The 18,413-nt window shown below is 45.4% G+C and overlaps 1 protein-coding gene across 4 annotated transcripts in view; it reads left to right on the top strand.

The window, feature by feature from the left end:
• The window catches only part of CACHD1 (cache domain containing 1), a 226,927-nt gene extending 209,021 nt beyond the window's left edge, over positions 1–17,906 (top strand). For all 4 annotated transcript variants that reach the window (XM_059689294.1, XM_059689296.1, XM_059689295.1 and 1 more), the window contains 8 exons: positions 663–823; positions 1,182–1,268; positions 2,714–2,830; positions 4,027–4,178; positions 5,706–5,867; positions 7,116–7,193; positions 8,034–8,135; positions 15,770–17,906. In XM_059689294.1, the coding sequence (XP_059545277.1) occupies positions 663–823; positions 1,182–1,268; positions 2,714–2,830; positions 4,027–4,178; positions 5,706–5,867; positions 7,116–7,193; positions 8,034–8,135; positions 15,770–16,008 (1,098 nt within the window). In that variant the 3' untranslated portion in view covers positions 16,009–17,906. The remainder of the gene's footprint in view (positions 1–662; positions 824–1,181; positions 1,269–2,713; positions 2,831–4,026; positions 4,179–5,705; positions 5,868–7,115; positions 7,194–8,033; positions 8,136–15,769) is intronic.
• Positions 17,907–18,413: the final 507 nt, after the last annotated feature.

Raw genomic sequence — 18,413 nt, 5'->3', positions numbered from 1 at the left:
ACGTGGAGGCAAAAATGGCCACACTCAGTGTTACAATGACACCTTTGAATCTTTGATTTTCTAATATGGTGACAACTCAAGAAACTGGCTATCACACTTCCTTGTTATAGAATGAAGAAAAGGGTGCTTGCTTTACTTGCATTGTTTAACAATTCTGGAAGCAGGACCCTGGCCTCTTAAAGAGGCTTTGGTTTTAAAATAATTTTATTATTCTAAAAGAACAGATGTTTATTATCTAAAGGGAGGGTGCAAATGCCTGTTTTCTGATTATTTAGGTTTGCCTTTGAATAAATTCTGAACTATTCCTTACCGGAGAGTTGTCTTTTATTGCTTCTTGCATTTATTTTCATTGTATGATATATTATTGTGTGTTAAAAAGGAAAGAACAGATTATAAAAACAATCATGAAAATTTTATTTTATAATTGTAGCTAAAAGAATAAATGATGTATATACAGCTGTTAAATGAGCATTATCTATGATGGGATTGTAAATAATTTTTATCTTCCAACATTTTAACATAACTATGTCCTACTTTTGTAATCAGAGACAAAGTGTTATTGTACGCTGTTTTCAGCAGATGGTGCAGAGGTTGTTTTCACCGTGGTAGGGCTGAGTCTTTGCATTGTTGTCTGTCACTTTTGACACCTCGGTTGTCTACAGGGGGATTTGACGAACCTTGTACATGGCAGCCACTGTTCTAAGTACAGACTGGCGAGGATCCCAGGAACCAACGCGTTTGTGGGCATTGTCAACGAAACGTGCGACTCCCTTGCCTTCTGTGCTTGTAGCATGGTGGATCGGCTCTGCCTCAACTGTCACCGGTAAATATGCTATGGGTCCTAGTCTCTGCTTATCATGCTGTTGAATAATTTAACTGATGCCAGTCGTTCTGAAGGGGCATCTGCAGAATAAACAGAAAGTGCTGTGTGTGTCCTGGAGAAAAGGGAAGGCCTGGTTACAGAAGCATTTAGAGCTATGTTGTTTGCAGCAGCCTTATCCAAAGGGCAGTGGGTTGAGGCCGATTGTGTATCTAAACTTTTGGCCATCATTTCGTCGTTACTGTCCATTTTAACTAGCTCAAGTGCTGTTTGTTTTGTTTTGTTTTGTTTCCCCTGGTATGTGAACAACATGTACTTTATTATTGACCTTCTGCATGGTCACTTTCTCTTTGCATTTCAGAATGGAACAAAACGAATGTGAATGTCCCTGTGAGTGCCCTCTGGAGGTCAATGAGTGTACTGGCAACCTCACCAATGCAGAAAACCGGTAAAAAAAATGTGTTTTAACAAACACTATCTTTTTAATTATTCAAAGTATATATATACATTTTGGGGGACAATATAGATGCTGTGAGTCTTGTTTATAGATTTGTTTTGGGTTGGGGCATAAGAAGATGATTCATTCTTCTGATTTAACTGTTCGTGAGCCACATTTCAAGTTCCATAGCGCCTTAAAATGGGGCCCACTTCCAGGTTTAAATGTAAACGCTGTGGAAGATTAGCAGTATATGTGCTATACACAAAAAATATGAGACTGTTACAGGCATGTGCTGAGTGCCTACCCTATGGCGTTTATTTTACGTACATTAAGTCACTTAGTTTTCTAATTAACTGTGTGATAAATATGTAGGTATATTTAATACACACATGTGCACATATAACATAGCATTATTTATGTCAAATTACAAATTTTAAGACTAGTTAAATAAATTGTGGTAAGTCCCTTTCCTAGAACGTAAAAGAAAGAATATTGTGTGTATGCATATTAGTACAATTGACCCTTGAACAAAGCAGGGGTTAGGGGCAGCACCCTCACACACACACACACACACACACACACAGTCAAAAAATCTGTGTATAACTTTTTTTTTTAAATATATTTTATTGATTTTTTTTTTTTTACAGAGAGGAAGGGAGAGGGATAGAGAGCTAGAAACATAGATGAGAGAGAAACATCAATCAGCTGCCTTCTGCACACCCCCCTACTGGGGATGTGCCCGCAACCAAGGTACATGCCCTTGACCGGAATCGAACCTGGGACCCTTCAGTCCGTAGGCCGACGCTCTATCCATTGAGCCAAACCGGTTAGGGCCTGTGTATAACTTTTGACTCCCAAAAAACTTAGTTGTCCCTCAATATATATGGGGGATTGGTTCCAGGATCCCCCATGGATACCAAAATCCACAGACACTCAAGTCCATTGTATAAAATGCCATAGAACAATGCAGACGGTCAGCCCTCTGTGTCTGCAGGCTCCCAGCTATGGATCAAAAACAAGACAGGTACCTACTGAAAAAAATCTCATGCATAAATGGACCCATGTAGTTCAAGCCTGTGTGTTCAAAGGTCAACTGTATATGTTTATTTAGGCATAGAAAAAAAGTATAAAAGGACCCCCATTAAACCGACAACAGTGGTTACTTCTGAAAAGTAAGATTTAGAATGGTGAGTGAGGGGAGGTAACATCCATTTTCGATTTTATGTATTCCTATTTTGTTGAATATTTATGCTTTCCTAAATTTTTTGATATTTCTTTCGCACGTAAAGATGAACAAATTGAAGCTCAGAATAGTTAAGTGATTGGCCCAAGATTTTATACAGCTAAGTGGCAAGCCAGGATTCAAACCCAGATCTGTCTGACACCGTAGGGGCCAGGGGCATGATGAGCTTGGCATGTACGTGGTCCTAACCTCCAGACTTGCTCCTGAATAGAAACCCAAGCTGCGAGGTCCACCAGGAGCCGGTGACATACACAGCTACGGACCCTGGCCTGCAAGATGCTCTTCACCAGTGTGTCAACAGCAGGTGCAGTCAGAGGATGGAGAGCGGGTGAGCAGGGCCCAGGGATGCTTTCACATCAGCGTGATGGTGTGGAGAGTAGAACCCAGTAAAGTATAGTGACCAGCGGCCTCAGCCAGTTTTTCCAGCTGGTATTTATTATGCATCTTCTTGGTGTTTTAAAAAGTAGTATCTGTTTTTTTCAGATCCAAAACTGATACTCCATAAGCCTTTTATTTATCCACCAGGTTTAAGCTCATCCAGTTTTCACATGTTACAGCTACTTGGCATTTATACTGTATGTGACACATGAGTGGGGAAGTTATTCTTGAGATAAAGTGTGAAAATAAATGAATGAGGGGACATGGCATGAAGACGCAAGAGGGCGGGACCGGAACTCATGGGCTCCAGAACCCAGCAGTCAAGGTTCTGTGTGCGATGCATTGAAGCTTATCCATTTTATTTCTTAGAAAGCAGATAATGCTTCCTGGTGGTATTGAGAACTGAAAACTGTGTGTCCTCTTCTCCTTCCACCTCCTCCCTAGGGTGTTTGGGACTAGACAGTATGCTAGAGGCTGTGGTGACCTAAAGGGATGGGAGTGAGGTGATTCGTTTATTATATAGAGAGCTGCACGTCCATTTGATGAAACAGTTAGTGGATAGAAAGGGCAGCCAGTTCTACTTTGGGTGTAGATTTTGGCAGAGGAATGTTAGGAATAAATTGGAATGTTATACAGTAACCAAAAGTCAACTAAGTTTGAGAAAATATTCTTTTAGAGCCATAGTACACTTAACTTATTAAAAGCTCTAAGAAATTGACAGTAAGAAAATCTGTTTAACTCACCTCTATTTCCCAAAGTTATTTGACCATATTTTTCTTCCTTCTTTTTTTTTTTTTTTTTTTTTTTTTTTATGACCAGACACTTGGGTGGTGTTAGGCCAAAGTCCAACAAACCTTGGGGCCACTCGGCCTTTTAAGATGATTTTAAATAATCCCGCACTCATCCATGCTTGCATGGATTTCATGGTTGGATTCATAGAGAGCAGTTTTCTTTCTCTCATTTCCAAGTTGTTGAGGGACATAAAGCAGGTTGTTGCTATTCTGGTTTTATAAGGAAAGGAAACTGATGCTCGAGGAGTCAGAGCACTCGTAAGTAATGGACATCTGGAGAGCTGGGTGCCCCAGCCCACGTGCCCTCCCCGCCTGGCACTGTTTCCTGGAACGCTCAGCCTCGTCTCTCTGGCAGGGACTGCTTTGGTGTGCTGGACTGCGAGTGGTGCATGGTGGACAGCGATGGAAAGACTCACCTGGACAAGGCCTACTGTGCGCCCCAGAAAGAATGCTTTGGGGGGATTGTGGGAGCCAAAAGTCCCTACGCTGATGACATGGGAGCCATAGGTATGTTTGCCGGGAACCCATAATAAGTTGATTCTTGAAGACACATTTTCCTGTCTTTAAAAAGGACAGAAACCTTAAAACGACCCTCTACACTGCTTCCCTGATTCCTTTGCCAGTCATTTTTCATTACAAAACCAAGGCCACTGATTTCCTCCAAAGCTGGCGAGATATTCTGTGCAGAGTGAGCAGCCGTCGGGCCTGCCAGGTTTTGCAAGCCTGGAATTTATTCTCATAAAGCGTGTTCTGATAAATGTCAGGCCTGATCTCCGCGTGGCTGAACCCCAGAGTCTGTTTGAATGTGAGTCCCAGCTGTCAGAAGCATGGGGCCGATGGTGGGTGGAGGGACCGCCACACGTCCATTTCCCTCAACTACGTTTGCAGAGCGAGAAGTCGTGTGGCCACAAATCATTATTTAGGGCCACTGAGGTCAACAGAAGCCAGCGCTTCCCAATGCAGCTGGAGTGGCTTGGGGTGAGGGGCAGAACACTGTAGGGGAGAAAGCCTCGGGGATTGGGCTCCAAGACCTCAAAAATACTACCTGCATCCCACGGTGAGATCTCAGTGTCTTCACGGAGTTAGCACAAATGCCTAAAGCTTAGCTGGCAGGAGAGGCAAATATTTAAGCCTTTAGTGAATACCTTGTTTACTAGCAACTCCCCACATTGGCCCATCAGTAGAAGAAAAGCTCGCATATGACTGCTGAAGCAGGTTAGACACAGGGGGCGTGACCTTGTTCTAAGTCACTTTGTATACCTACCTGCAGTTTTCTGTCTAAAAAGTGCAAAGGGTGGCCCTAGCCAGTTTGGCGCAGTGGATAGAGCATCGGCCTGTGGTCTGAAGGGTCCCGGGTTCGATTCTGGTCGAAGGCTCGGTTGCAGGCTCGGTTGCAGGCTCGATCCCCAGTAAGGGGCATGTAGGAGGCAGCGGATCAATGTTTCTCTCTCATGGAAGTTTCTAACTCTCTATCCCTCTCCCTTCCTCTCTGTAAAATCAATAAAATATATTATAAAAATTAAATAAAAAGTGCAAAGGTTTCCTTAAAGCAGTGGTCGCCAACCTTTGGAACCTCACAGACCACCAGTGGTCCACGGACCACGGGTTGGCGACCACTGTTTTGAAGGAAACCCACAAACTTTGAAATGTGGTATCTTTCTGAACACATATTGGTTATACTGGGTGCCATTTATTCCTGTGAACTCAGTCACTTGACCCCAAAGAACCCACCTTGCCCTCACTACTCTTATCTCTCTTTCAAGAGCAGCCCCACCCCAGGGAGCTGGGCTCCCAGCACTGGCCACCGTGTGTTTAAGTGGTTCTCATCGACTCACTCATTTTACTAGATCTCGCCAATTGTGTTCTGACTCCGTTGAAATTTAATTTGAGAACCAGGAATTAAACGAAGTCACTGCTCCCACGTTCTCGTGGGTCATCTTTGAGGAATTCAAAGGTGAGAGCAGCTCTCCTTGCCCTCACCAGACCCCTCCCCGCTCTATTCCTGACAAGGGACATCTGCTTGTTTTCATGAAGGTGATGAGGTGATCACATTGAACATGATTAAAAGTGCCCCCGTGGGCCCCGTGGCCGGAGGCATCATGGGGTGCATCATGGTGCTGGTCCTCGCCGTGTACGCCTACCGCCATCAGATTCACCGCCGGAGCCACCAGCACATGTCTCCTCTGGCCGCCCAAGGTGAGCTCGCAGGGAAGACTCTCAATGCTCCCGCAAGGGCAGCAGCCTCCGCAGGTACTTCCAGGGCCGAAGGATGGTGGCCCATCGTGGGCCTCTGAGCATTGATAAGAACAGGGCTGCACTTCCCCCTCTCCAGAGGGGGTGCAGAGGGCCCCCGAGCCTGCTTGGCTCCTCTAGCCCCTTTTGAGCCCCTGGGAGATTCCTGGCTCCTCTCCCTCGCAGCATTCGCCCGCCACACCGGCTCTGGAGCAGGCCAGCCAGGGAGCTGGAATGCCGGGTGGGAAACGGTCTTCTTCACCCCGCTCAGACGTGTTGCCCTTGCTGTCCCCAAAACACTGGCCAACACAGAGGCCCCAGATCACTGTGGGCAAGAACAGGAACCATTCTGTTGGTGTTACCTATTTTATTATATATTTTGTGAATGAACATACATTCAAAGGAATAATCACATCTCTTAAGACAGGATAACTAAATGAAGCCAGGTATAAAATGATTAGTCTGTAATTACTGCTTCCATACCAAGAGTTAAATGTGGTATCTGTGTTCCTTTGCAAGGGACAAAACCATTTAAGGGGCCATACGCGCGCACACACACACACACACACACACACACACACACACACACCCCTCCCCAACCCATTCCGTAAAGCTCCCAGGGGTATGCTCAGCGGGCTGTATGGAGCTGAGGCTGACCCAGCATTCTTCCTGGACCCAGTCAGGAGCCACTGAGCTCGCCTGGCAGCCAGAAACACAGGGGCGTCGGCCTGTTTGACTGTGGCCACGATCCTGATGGGGGGATCATGGGGTAATGCTGCCTGATTCAGTGACAGGGCTCGGCGCCAGGCTCTCCCCCCTCGGTAAGGTGGGGTACACTGAGGGCGGCTGCCATCCAGGGCTGCCTTGTGCCTGACCTTTTATGCGATTGTGTGGCACCATTTTATCCATGCGGTCGGCTGGGGTTTGAGACCGTTTCCTTCTGTTTTGGGTGTCTCAGCAGAGTTAGTCTCGATCACCTTTTCTTCTCTTCAGAAATCAGTGTCAGGTCCAGTTGTTCACTTATTCTCCCTCTTCTGATTCCTGTTCTCTCCTCTATTAAAAAAAAGGAGGGGTATTCGTTTTTCTTTTCCAAAATCGGGTTCTTGATGGAATGCTGTCACCCAGCCATCCAGGGAGCCCGCTGCAGGGTATTAAAGTCGTTGGTTTTGTTTGATTAAATAGTCATGTTTCTCTCTTTTTAATGATGGGTAGAAATGTCAGTGCGTATGTCCAACCTGGAGAATGACAGAGATGAAAGGGACGACGACAGCCACGAAGACCGAGGCATCAGTGAGTACCCCGCTGCCTCGCGCAGAGGTGTCAGCAGGAGGCTGATCCGGGATAAATATTCCTTTTTATATCCTCTTGGCTTGTATTAAAATTTAAGAGGCTTTGACATGATGAGGTCTTCTCCCCCATTTTCATTAGGAATACGTATAGGTGTTTGCTTTGTTTTAGGAAAGCTCAAAAGCTTTCATGATGTTCTTTTTGGAATTCATTGCTCTGGCCTCACCCTTCCATTTCTTTCTCCTCCTCATTACTGTCCAACATAGTGTATTCGAAATGGAATAGTCCCGGATGCATTTTCTTTAATCCCTAAACTAATGTACACAACCTGGGGAAAGGGGCAGCTCTTTACTAAAAGAGAACTCCACTGGTGTTGAGATACTGTGGGCTTCAAGTGCTTAGAGCAGGGGTGGGGAACCTCTGGCCCTCGGGCCGTATAAGACCCACAGAATCATTTGGTCTGGTCCTGCCGAGGTGTTAGGGGTGAGTTAATTAAATGTTTGAGCAAGGATAGCAGGCTAATGTTTAAGTTGATAATTTTGTATGGCCTGCAAATGATGTTATAAATCACCAGATGGCCCCTGGCAGAAAAAAGGTTCCCCGCCCCTGACTTAGAGCCTGTCTTCTTGATGCCCGTGGAGACACGTAATTAGGAACCTCTCCCTGCCCAGTTCTAAAACCAGCTCCCCTAATCCTCAGCTTTTAAAAAAAAAAAAAAAAAAATTACATGTTCTAGCTCTCCACAGAGCAACCCCAACATGCAAATGAGCCTGTTCAGAGTAAATGTCCTTGATGCAGTAAGGACATGGCATAGGCGTGACTCGCTGTCCTTGTCTTCCACAGTCAGCAATACTCGGTTTATAGCCGCGGTCATGGAGCGGCACGCACACAGTCCGGAGCGGAGGCGTCGCTACTGGGGCCGCTCGGGAACCGAGAGTGATCATGGTAAGGTCTCGCTTCCTGCGCCAGGGCCTGCGGGCCCCGGGGGACCCCTGTGGGCCAGCGCTCATGCCCACTATTCTCTCTCCTTCCTGTTCTGTGCTCAAGGCAATTATTCTGACATGATTTTCCAAAAAGACACATTCCAACGTGACACTGTGATAAGAGCCCAAGGGTGGCCTTGCGTGTGTCTCCGCGCTCCCGGGCCCAGTGAGATGAACTCTGATACACAGGTGGCTGCCTAGGTTTTCGCCCTGAATAATGTCTGAGTGAAAGCTTCTCCCGCCCACGTGACTCCCGGTAATTCGGCCTAAATAGGTCCTACCGCCCAGTGTTGCTAGTTGGCAAACACCAGCATCATCAAGGCTCTCCCAGGCACGTACGTTGGGGACAGGGCAAGAGTCCATCCTGTCCTCTGGCATTCCCCGACCTGGCCTCCAGCCCTGCCTGGGAGGCTCTGGGCAAGTTGCATTAAAGAGACAGCGTTTACTCTGGGCCTTGACGGGTGAGGAAAGAGCATGAGGGACAGAGGGACTAGTGGGCACAGTCCTGGTGTCATACAGAGCCCTTGTAGGATGCTAAGGCGGGATCCGGGCTGAGTAGTGAAAAGGTGCTGAGTGCCAAATGAGCCAGGAATTTGTACCACTTAGCTGCTCACCTTCCCGGCCCGGCGTCCACGTGGCTGTTGTCATAGAGGACAGCAGTTTTTTATTTTTCACATAGCTGTTTAATTCTCCAGAAATACTTATTTTTCTCCCCAGAATCAGGTGGGGTTTTTTTTAAATGCATGAATAATGCATTTAGTTGACTCTGCTTTCTGCACATCTATCCTGAAAAGGAAAAGGAAAACATGTCTTCAAACACCATGCTCCCACACCTGGGCTGAGAAATGCAGGAGTGGGTATTTGTCAAAGCAGCCGATCTGGCCTTTTCCCCGACAGCCAGGTCCTCAGACTCCCTTTGGAAAGAGGAGCTAAAGCTCTGATTGTAAATTGGAGACTTAATTTGAGCTTTGAATGACATTGTTCCCACCAACGAAACAGAAACATTGCGTTTCTATGGAGAGTCAAAGCAGAACTTAAATTGTTCTACTTCTTTGACTTTCTGCCTTTTTTCCCTAAAAACCTTTGAACATTCTGTAAATGCATTCTGCCAGGCAGTTCTGTGCCTCTTCTCCTTTGAATAATAAAACAGGTTTGAGGCTACTGAAGTTCAACAGAAATAATTTCTTATTCAGCAGAAATACTGAATCCTCTCCCTCCTTCCCTCCCTCCCTCCCTTGTCCTCTCTCCCCCTCCCTCCCCCTTATTCTCCCCCAGTTGAAATTACTTCAATACTAAATTGGAATTCTGAGTGACGTTGAGAATGTTCCATTAGCTCTCCCATTGTCTTAGTAAAATGGCATATGAAGCAACCGCTTAGATAAAAGGAGTGGAGCAGTGTCAGTATCTGAAAGCCAAGGAATCCAGCTAAGGGCTTGCTTTCTTTCATTTTTCACAATAATTGGAGCCCTGTTATCCCCAAGGAATAAAAAATAGTTTCTCGTGCAGACAGAATGCAACACAAAAAGAAGTGGGAGACATTGACATTCCACGTAATTCCAGATGCACTACCAAATCAATACCCTTTAACTGCATGCTGTCATATCCCTGCACCCGTATGGTAGGTCAGTAAAATTGGTGGCATTGAGTTAATGTCCCTATCATGCATAGAAGATAAAGCCATGTGTCCACAGTAAAACAAGGATCTACTAGTAATCTAATTGTTTTGTCAGCACGCTTCTAGCTCATCTTTATTGTCCTATATGGTGACTGTATTGCATCTGCTATTTGCTAGGCATGGGGCTGGGGGGTGGGGGTGGGGGGGGAACTTAGAGAAGCGGAGGTGTCATTTATGTGAGCCAGGCAGAGGTGATGTAGAAGGCTTACAGGAGAAGGTCAAGCAGAGTTCACTTGGGATCTCTCCGCTCCTCCTCATTACAAGTTGTGAGACTTAGCGAAGCTACTTTGGACCTCAGTTTCTTAATTATTAAAACAGGATTAGAACTTCCTCGCCAGTGAAGTTATGGGGAATAACGAAACAATGTATGGCAGACAGGAGCTCAGGGTTGACCTCCCCACCTACAGACCCACTCTGCCCTCAAGCAATTTACAGTCCAGGAGTAAACTGTAAATGAATGCATGTTTCCCTAAGACTGATAAAAGACTGACTATGACAGCTTCCTTAAAGGAGTGGAACAAAGAAGAAAAAGGTTAGATATTCCTCTTTCATCTGCAGGGAAATCATGGAAGACCCCAGGGGGAAAGTGGCGTGTGCTGGCTCTTGAACTGGTAGGGTTGTAGGACCATGGTTCTTTGCTACCCAGGGAGCATAGTTCCACAAGAGTTTGGGGGTCTGATACACAAGAGAAAACTCAAAACAGTAGCACAGATATACTTTCGTGGTATGGTTCAGACTGGTGATGTTTCTAGAATTAAAATTAAATGTTACCAGACTAACCTTGGAAACTTTCAGGCCACATTTTTTATTTAGAAATATTTAGTGTGACCAACGGAGTTCTGTATTTCAAAGGAATCTCATTTTAATTTTTGTATTTCAATAAAAAAAATTCTATTCAAACTAAGAATGGTTTCTGAAAAGTGAAATCATCTTTGTCAATATTCTAAGATCTCCTGGAACTATTGTTTTCAGCACTCAACTATGGACTGTTACTGCCACGAGCAGGTTAAAACAGTTACTACCTACCTGTGCTTTTAATTATATATCTGCTTTGCCCATTATTTCTCTTGTAGCTATCATGTTTTATCTAATCATCTACTGGCTTTTCTTTTTTTTTTTTAAAGATAAAAACCACCAATAATTTGTTCCTTTTGAATCTGTTCTGGCTACCATCTTATTAGAAACTTTATGTATATGTATATGAAGCAACATTTTTTTCTTTTTAAGAGGGAAATTTTCCCCATGTTAAGCAAATTCCAAAACATTCAAAAGGCAAATGCTGAACCTTGAAAATCTGATCAAAACCTGTATAGTGCAGCAGACCATTAGGTGCAGATACTGTCTTGCAGTTACTCTCTGTGGCCACCAGATGGTGAGTGAGTCCCTGGAGAGACCTAACATCCTTAACTAACCATCAAGAGAGGTTTCTTAGAAACCATCAGCTAGATATACAAGCAGGATACCAAAGACCAGAAGCTTAATCTTGACTCTTCTGTTCTTAATGGACACCTGACCTCCTTCCTGAAACCTTTTTCTTGATTGAGATCATCTTTGCAGAGATTTCTCTGCATACGCCTTTGGACAGTAAAGAATTTTTTCCTTTGAAAGTATTGGTAAATATCCTCTGTGTTTTAAATAGGGCTCCCGCCGTGAGTCAGAGACTGAGTCTGTCTTATTCATCACTCTTCCCTGTGCTCAATGGAGTTGCATGGCACCAAGTGAACAATTAATTTGTTAAGTGAGAATATGTGTTTGTCTTTCTCCTGCTTGTCCACAACTTACTTCCTCCCTGCAGATTTTTATTAATTATTGAGATAAAGGGAAGCCTACATTACAGAGGGATTGAGCAAGTGAAATAGAATGGCCCCGCCGTGAGTGGTTCACTTTGGAAGGGCCTCTGCTGGGGTTCTCATCAGAAAGCATCAAGAGAAATGGGGGTGCCCCAAGTTGCCTCGGGGACACCTGCACCATCCCCACCACCCTGGGTCTGTGACCAGTCAGGTTCAGAGCATCCCTGGACCCTAAGTCAGAACCCCTGGGCAGGGCCCGGGGAATCCTCGATTGCCTTCCTTATTAGATAAGACTGTTGAACGTCACCACAGATAATTGAAAAAAAAATCATTGATGCCTTTGTTTTGGGAATATAATACGTGATTTTTTTTTAAATTGTGTGAGTATTGTGTTGAATATTAGAAGTACAAAGATAAATAAGTTATTGTGTTTTTTTAGAAAGAATTTGCTAATGGACAAGACAGCCCTATATTATAACACGGTGAAATCTAAGATAGTGATGTGCACAGAATGCTATTTAAACTCACAGAAGGGACACTGGGCTAGGGGTAGGGGGTGTTGGTTGGGGATGCTTCCAGAGAAGACCCTCAAACTGAAGCCTGGAGCAAATAGCAAGAGGAGGGAAGGGGAGCCAGGCAGACGGACCCCCCTGAGTTTTCTATCATGAATGTGAAAGTGAATTATCAGTTACTGTGGGTGTGTGCCAGTGACCAGAGACAGAAGGCTCCCAGGAGTTTGTGGAGGAAAGATGAAGACAGCGTAGCTCTAAAGGTTGGCCAGGAATAATCAGCACAGACACTGCACTTTGACTAAAACCAGGTTTTCCACTTCATCCCTTCTATGTAGAGCAAACGGTGATGTAAGCATATGGAGCACTTTGTAACTGAGGTTGGGAGTCTACCATCCAGTCTTTTTTCCCCCCACAGTTTATTTTTTTAATATATTTTTATTGTTGATAGTATTACAGATATTTCCCATTTTCTCCCTCTTCCCCTCCTCCTACGAGTCCCTACCCCCTCCCCATCTTTACCACCCTATTGCCCATGTCCATGGGCTATGCATATAAGTATGTAAGTTCTTTGGTTTGTCTCTTCTCGTCCCCTCAACCCCACATCGAGGTATGTCAGTCTGTTCCATGCCTCCCTGCTTTGGGTCTTATTTTGTTGGTCAGTTCCTTTTGTTCATTAGGTCCCACAAATAAGTGAGAACATGTGATATTTGTCTTTCTTTTTTGGCTTATTTCACTTAGCATACTATTTTCCAGGTTCATCCATGCTATCCCAAAGGGTAAGAGTCTCTCTTTTTTATAGCTGCATAGTATTCCATAGTATAAATGTCCCACAGCTTTTTTATCCACTCATCTACTGGTGGGCACTTGGGCTGTTTCTGAATCTTAGCTGTTGTAAATAATGCTGCTATGAACATAGGGGTGCATATATCCTTTCTGATTGGTGTTTCTAGTTTCTTGGGCTATATTCCCAGAAGTGGAATCACTGGGTCAAATGGAAGTTCCATTTTTAATTATTTGAGGAAACTCCATACTGTTTTCCACAGTGACTGCAACAGTCGTCATTCTGCCATCCAGTCTTATAGTCTAGACACAGCACTGCCAAAGCTGAAAAACTGAGAAACTTACTCTGGCTCCCAATCTCTTAGTCTTGGGAGAAGGCATCACAGTTTCCCCAGCCTCTGAACCTAGAAACCTTGACCTTCTCCGAGAGGTAATAACTCCTTTGTCACACACACACACCAGGTAAGTCCATTTAGTCACCAAATCCAGCCCAATCTGCACTTAAAGAGTTTCACGAAGCCCACGGCTGCCCCACGTCAGGTCCTCGCCATCTCCTCGGGCTGACACACCTGCCCCATCTTCTGAGCGTCTGATCGCTCTTTCCTTCTGTCCAGCCTCCTCATGGCCACAGGGATCACCTTAACACACGATAAGTCTTTGCCATTTGCCTCCCTTGCCCATTACTGAATCCTAACTTGTAGCTTCAGCCAGCCTTGCTGATCTGGTCCCAGCCTCCCTGTCCAGCGGCATCTCCCACATCCCTCCCCCACACCAGGCTTCTCACCACTGGCCAGTCCACTAGGGCCATTCTGGCTGCTCTGTCTGCATATGCTCGTCTCCCTCTCTGTGGCACATTTCCTCTGCCCCTTCCTTTTTCTAATAAATCCCTCCTGTCCCATGAGGGCCACCTGGAGTGTCACTTACTCGGGTATCCTAAGGTCTTTTCAAAATCGTGTGTTGTCCCTTCGTTTTCTGTGCTTTGGCATGGCCTTCATGATGTGACTTGAACTCACCATCCCAGCTTCTACCTGCCCTGTTCTCCAGCTACCTGCTGGCACTCATCCTAGCCACATGGGACGGGTATATCCTTAGGTTTCCACACCTCTGTGGCTGTGCTCACCTGTTCGTTTGCTCATATCTACTTACCCAACTCCTGTTCATCCATTTAAGCCCAACTGAAAGATGAGCTCTTCTGTGGCACCTCCTCATTCCCCAGCCAGACGTAGTCATTCCCTACTCTGGGTTTTAACTATACCTCAATGATAGCACGTACCATTATCTGCATTGCAATAAGCCTAGCTTCATGAATATCTGTCTCCTGAAATCTTTAAGGATAAAAGACATCTCTTATGTATGTTTTATAGTCTCCAGCCCCACTGTGGTCTTCAATGAATGAGTAATTGAATTGAGTTATGTTTATACTTGTTTGATTTCTCAAGCACTAGCTTTTGAGCTCCTTGTACAGGGACCAGGTTTCCATCTTGGTATCTCCAGCAGGGGCCTAGTAGGCGCCCAATAAATATTTGTGGCATTGGACTGACTTAACTAATTGTCATTTGGGAAATGTTTCATTGAGGGCAGAGAATTGCCTTTCTCACTTTTGCACGAAGCACACATTTTCAACCACCGACTATTCCGGCTTGGCCGTATGAAGGCACATCAATTGCACAGCCACAACTGTGACTAGCGCTGCCCACGGGTGAGTGCTGATGGATGCTAACTGTAGATGCAGCGGAAATATTAATGAGCTGTCACTTCTCAAACATTTTAAAGGAGATTTTTGCAATATTTAAAAACATGCCAGCGTTCTTGGAATCCTTTGATCAGCAAGGGTATTTTCTTTTGAAACATGTATGACTTAGAATACCAGAAGAAATGAATCTTTAAATACAGTGGGCCAGCGCCCACAGAGAATAGTTGACTCCTTTGCTAGCTCCGGTGGGGGTGTGGAGTTGGTACTGGAATCTCAGGCAGGTTCGTTAACCTTTCTGATTCTTGCTTCCCTCGCCTGTAAAATGGATATTAAAATGCCTGCTTTGTTGGGATTCAGGAATGACATGACATCCGTGCCTGCCGTGGAGCAGGTGTGCAGGTACGGTGGCAACTGTTTTTGTTCTTACTGTTGCATCACATTCGGGCATTTTGAAGCCCAGCTTTGCCCACCAGTCCCCAACTGATCTGAGACCTGTTAGGGTCTTTTCCTTGAAGCTGCCTTTTTAAATATATATATTATTGATTTCAGGAAGGGAGAGAGCGATAGAAACATCAATGATGAGAGAGAATCATTGATTGGCTGCCTCCTGTACACCCCACACTGGGGATTGAGCCCACAACCCAGATGTGTGCCCTGACTGGCAATCAAACCGTTCATAGGCTGATGCGCAACCACTGAGCCATGCCAGCTGGGTGAAGCTACCATTCTTTTTCTCTTCCTTTAAAATAAAAAAGCCTTCATCTCATCTCAGGGAAAAGTGTAGGAGGGAGGAGAGTTCCGCAAATGTCACTGGCGGTTATCTATGGATCAGATGGGATGTGAGATAATTCTGGTTTTATTTTGTTGATTTAAGGAAAGGGTTCTTGCATATGTTTTTTTTCTGATCTAGACTTTCTCAGTTGTCTGAAATGATTAGGTATTTCTTGGGTAATTGTTTTAAGAAAATAACAGTCAACACAAGATCTCTTTAAAATAAGCACCTGGCCCTCTGCTGACAGCCTGCAAGGGTTGGCACCTGCGTAGCACAAAGGTAGGACCGCCTCCTGTGCCCTGGGGACCGGAGGTGACATCTCCTCCCTGCGTCTGGAAGCTCCCCGCAGCTTACTTGTTCTGTTCATTTCCTAGGCTACAGCACGATGAGCCCGCAGGAAGACAGTGAAAACCCTCCGTGCAACAATGACCCCTTGTCCGCAGGGGTCGACGTGGGGAACCACGATGAGGACTTGGACCTGGACGCCCCGCCGCAGACCGCGGCCCTACTAAGTAACAAGTTCCACCACTACCGCCTGCCCCACCCCACGCTCCATCACAGCCACCACCTCCAGGCGGCCGTGACCGTGCACACCGTGGATGCGGAGTGCTAACCACCCCGCACCTCCGTGAGAAGACGGGAGCTGGGAGGTGCAGGGCGCTCCAGAGAGGGAAAGAACCAGCCTAAAACCCACAGCAAGAAACCCCTTGCCTTTGGGCTTGGTCCAGAGTGATCGAACTCATGTCCTGCCTGCGAATCCATTGGAGAAGGAGAGAAACGACCCAATCGCACTTGGGAAGGTGCCCGGCTGGTTCTGCCACGGAGGGGAGATTAGCCTGATAAACGAGCCGGCCGTGACCCACACGGAATGGAACTGAAGGCAAACCTCCAAACACAGAGACGGAACCTACACAGGAAACATTGGGAGCCTTCGTTAAGCTGAGCCAGAGGAATGTGCTGAGGAGCCAGAAACACTCGGCTCTCCTTAACGTGATGGGACCGGGCGAGAGAAAAATGCGCCCCAGCGGAGCCGGGGAATGCGGCACGGCACGGCCTGTCCCGGGAGCAGCGTGTGCGCTGAAGACTTCGCTTTGCTCCTCGGAGGTACCCAGACGCCACGATGGCCGTAGGGGACTCGTGTGAAGCTCTAAATGATGCATCTCAAGATTTCTAAGCAAAGGATTATTTTTCTACTATTTATTGAACTTGCAAACATTCTCAAACTTTGGGGGAAAGAAAGGAAGCACAGAAGTTTTCAGCAGTGATCCCTAGCTGTGTTGTGTGTAATGAAGTGGTTCTTTGACTAAGGAGTTCTATTTCTTATTTAACTGATCTCACCGCCCCCGCCCCACTCCAGCAAATGGGAAAATGAAGAAAGCTTTCTCTCTGACATGTTTACATCCATTTCCTTTAGACCATCATTTCATGGACACGCATACCTTGGTCTGTAGTACAGTACAGTATTCTTTCTCTGGGTTTGACGGAGGTGGGGAGGGGCAGAGAAATCCAAGAAACTTATAAAGAAAATTGTGTCCCTTTTTAACACATTCCCACTCCCCATGCAATGCTTTTCTTGGGTTTCTAGGAAACCTCCTGACATGACCCCAGCCTTCCGGCGAAGGGAGGTTGCGTTTCATTCTCCTTGTTTCAGAGACGAGAAATTTGAAAATGTCCTGTTTCGATTCGGAGAATATTGAATGCATAAAGGAAGAAGTTTTTAAAATTGGAAATTTGGATTGTGCGTGAGAGATTTCTTTTGACATCATCGTTCAAAGCTGCTGCCGGGTATGCAGGAAGTTGCCCGCCAAGCTGCTTTGTGACGTACTCAGAGATGAACCAGATCGGGCTACGAGAACATGGCGTTGCGAGTTGAAAGTAGTGTTCCAATGACAGTGATGTATTTTAGATTCACCCGTTGTGATCCCAATATGATATAAAGACATTCTTGCACCGTGTGTGTGGTAAATCTCCGTTTATGTGTAGTTGGAAAAAAGTCACTGAATAATGTTTTCATGATAGGGTATTATGATATAATGTTTTTTAAAAAAAAAAAGAAAAGAAAGGCTCGTCCGCAGTACCAGAAGCAAACTACGTGTGCTATCAGGAAACCCCTTCGTACTGTGTATGAAATGGCAGTCTAGTGGAATAAACTGTATGAATGGACAGTGTTCATGGTTATAGTGATTTGTTCATGTACCACTGCTCGTGCCTCCAGGCAAGGTGCGTTCCCCCTTTGTGCCCTAGTGGATGGGTCGCCAGGCTGAAATCAGGCCTCCTTGCTAGGCTCTAGTCAAGGTCAGGGGCTCCTGGACCATCTTGAATATGCAAAGAAATTTTAAGAATGCAATGGGATAAAATGAGGAGCCAATGTTTTAATGTGTGTGGGACGTAGCTCCCCTTCCTGAGCATCTGAATCAGTGTCATTAATAATGAATAAATGGTTGTTCTTGAACTGCTGGAGAAAATGGATGGCTTTCCTGACTTCCCGGAAAATTAAACCTCTCCTTGGAATACTGGGGTTGTGTGTTTTTTCTAAAGTGAAGAGCCTTCGTGTTATGACACTAGTTTCTTGATGGGGGGTGAGGGGGAGGGGAACTTGGTGTTTCTAAGAAAAGAATCACAAGACTTAGAGCTTAAAAATAAAAAATGGTACAGCCTACTCAGACATAATAACAGAAGTGCATTTTGTGTCTTTTGTGATAAGAATCTCCCTTATCCTGAACTTTAGGGGGAAACCATTGAATTCTTATAGCTGAGTAAGAAAACATAACTGTGTTTTACAGTTCCTGTGGAATATAGGACAACCAGGTCTGTGAAGTTTGAATTGGGGTTACCTTTTGTCTTCTTCCCTAAGGGTTGCATATAATGTTGTTTAAACATTTGTTGTTGTTATTTAAAAGGAATAATGTGTTTCGGGAAACTTTTCATGGTGACCAGTATTGCAGTGGGGCCTTGACTTATGAGTGTCCCGACTAACGAGTTTTTCGAGATACGAGCCGTCTCTCGGCTGATTTTTTG

This window comes from Myotis daubentonii, chromosome 3 (assembly GCF_963259705.1).
Source record: "Myotis daubentonii chromosome 3, mMyoDau2.1, whole genome shotgun sequence".
Taxonomy (NCBI): Eukaryota; Metazoa; Chordata; class Mammalia; order Chiroptera; family Vespertilionidae; genus Myotis; species Myotis daubentonii.
This window is presented reverse-complemented; position numbering and strand designations above follow the sequence as displayed.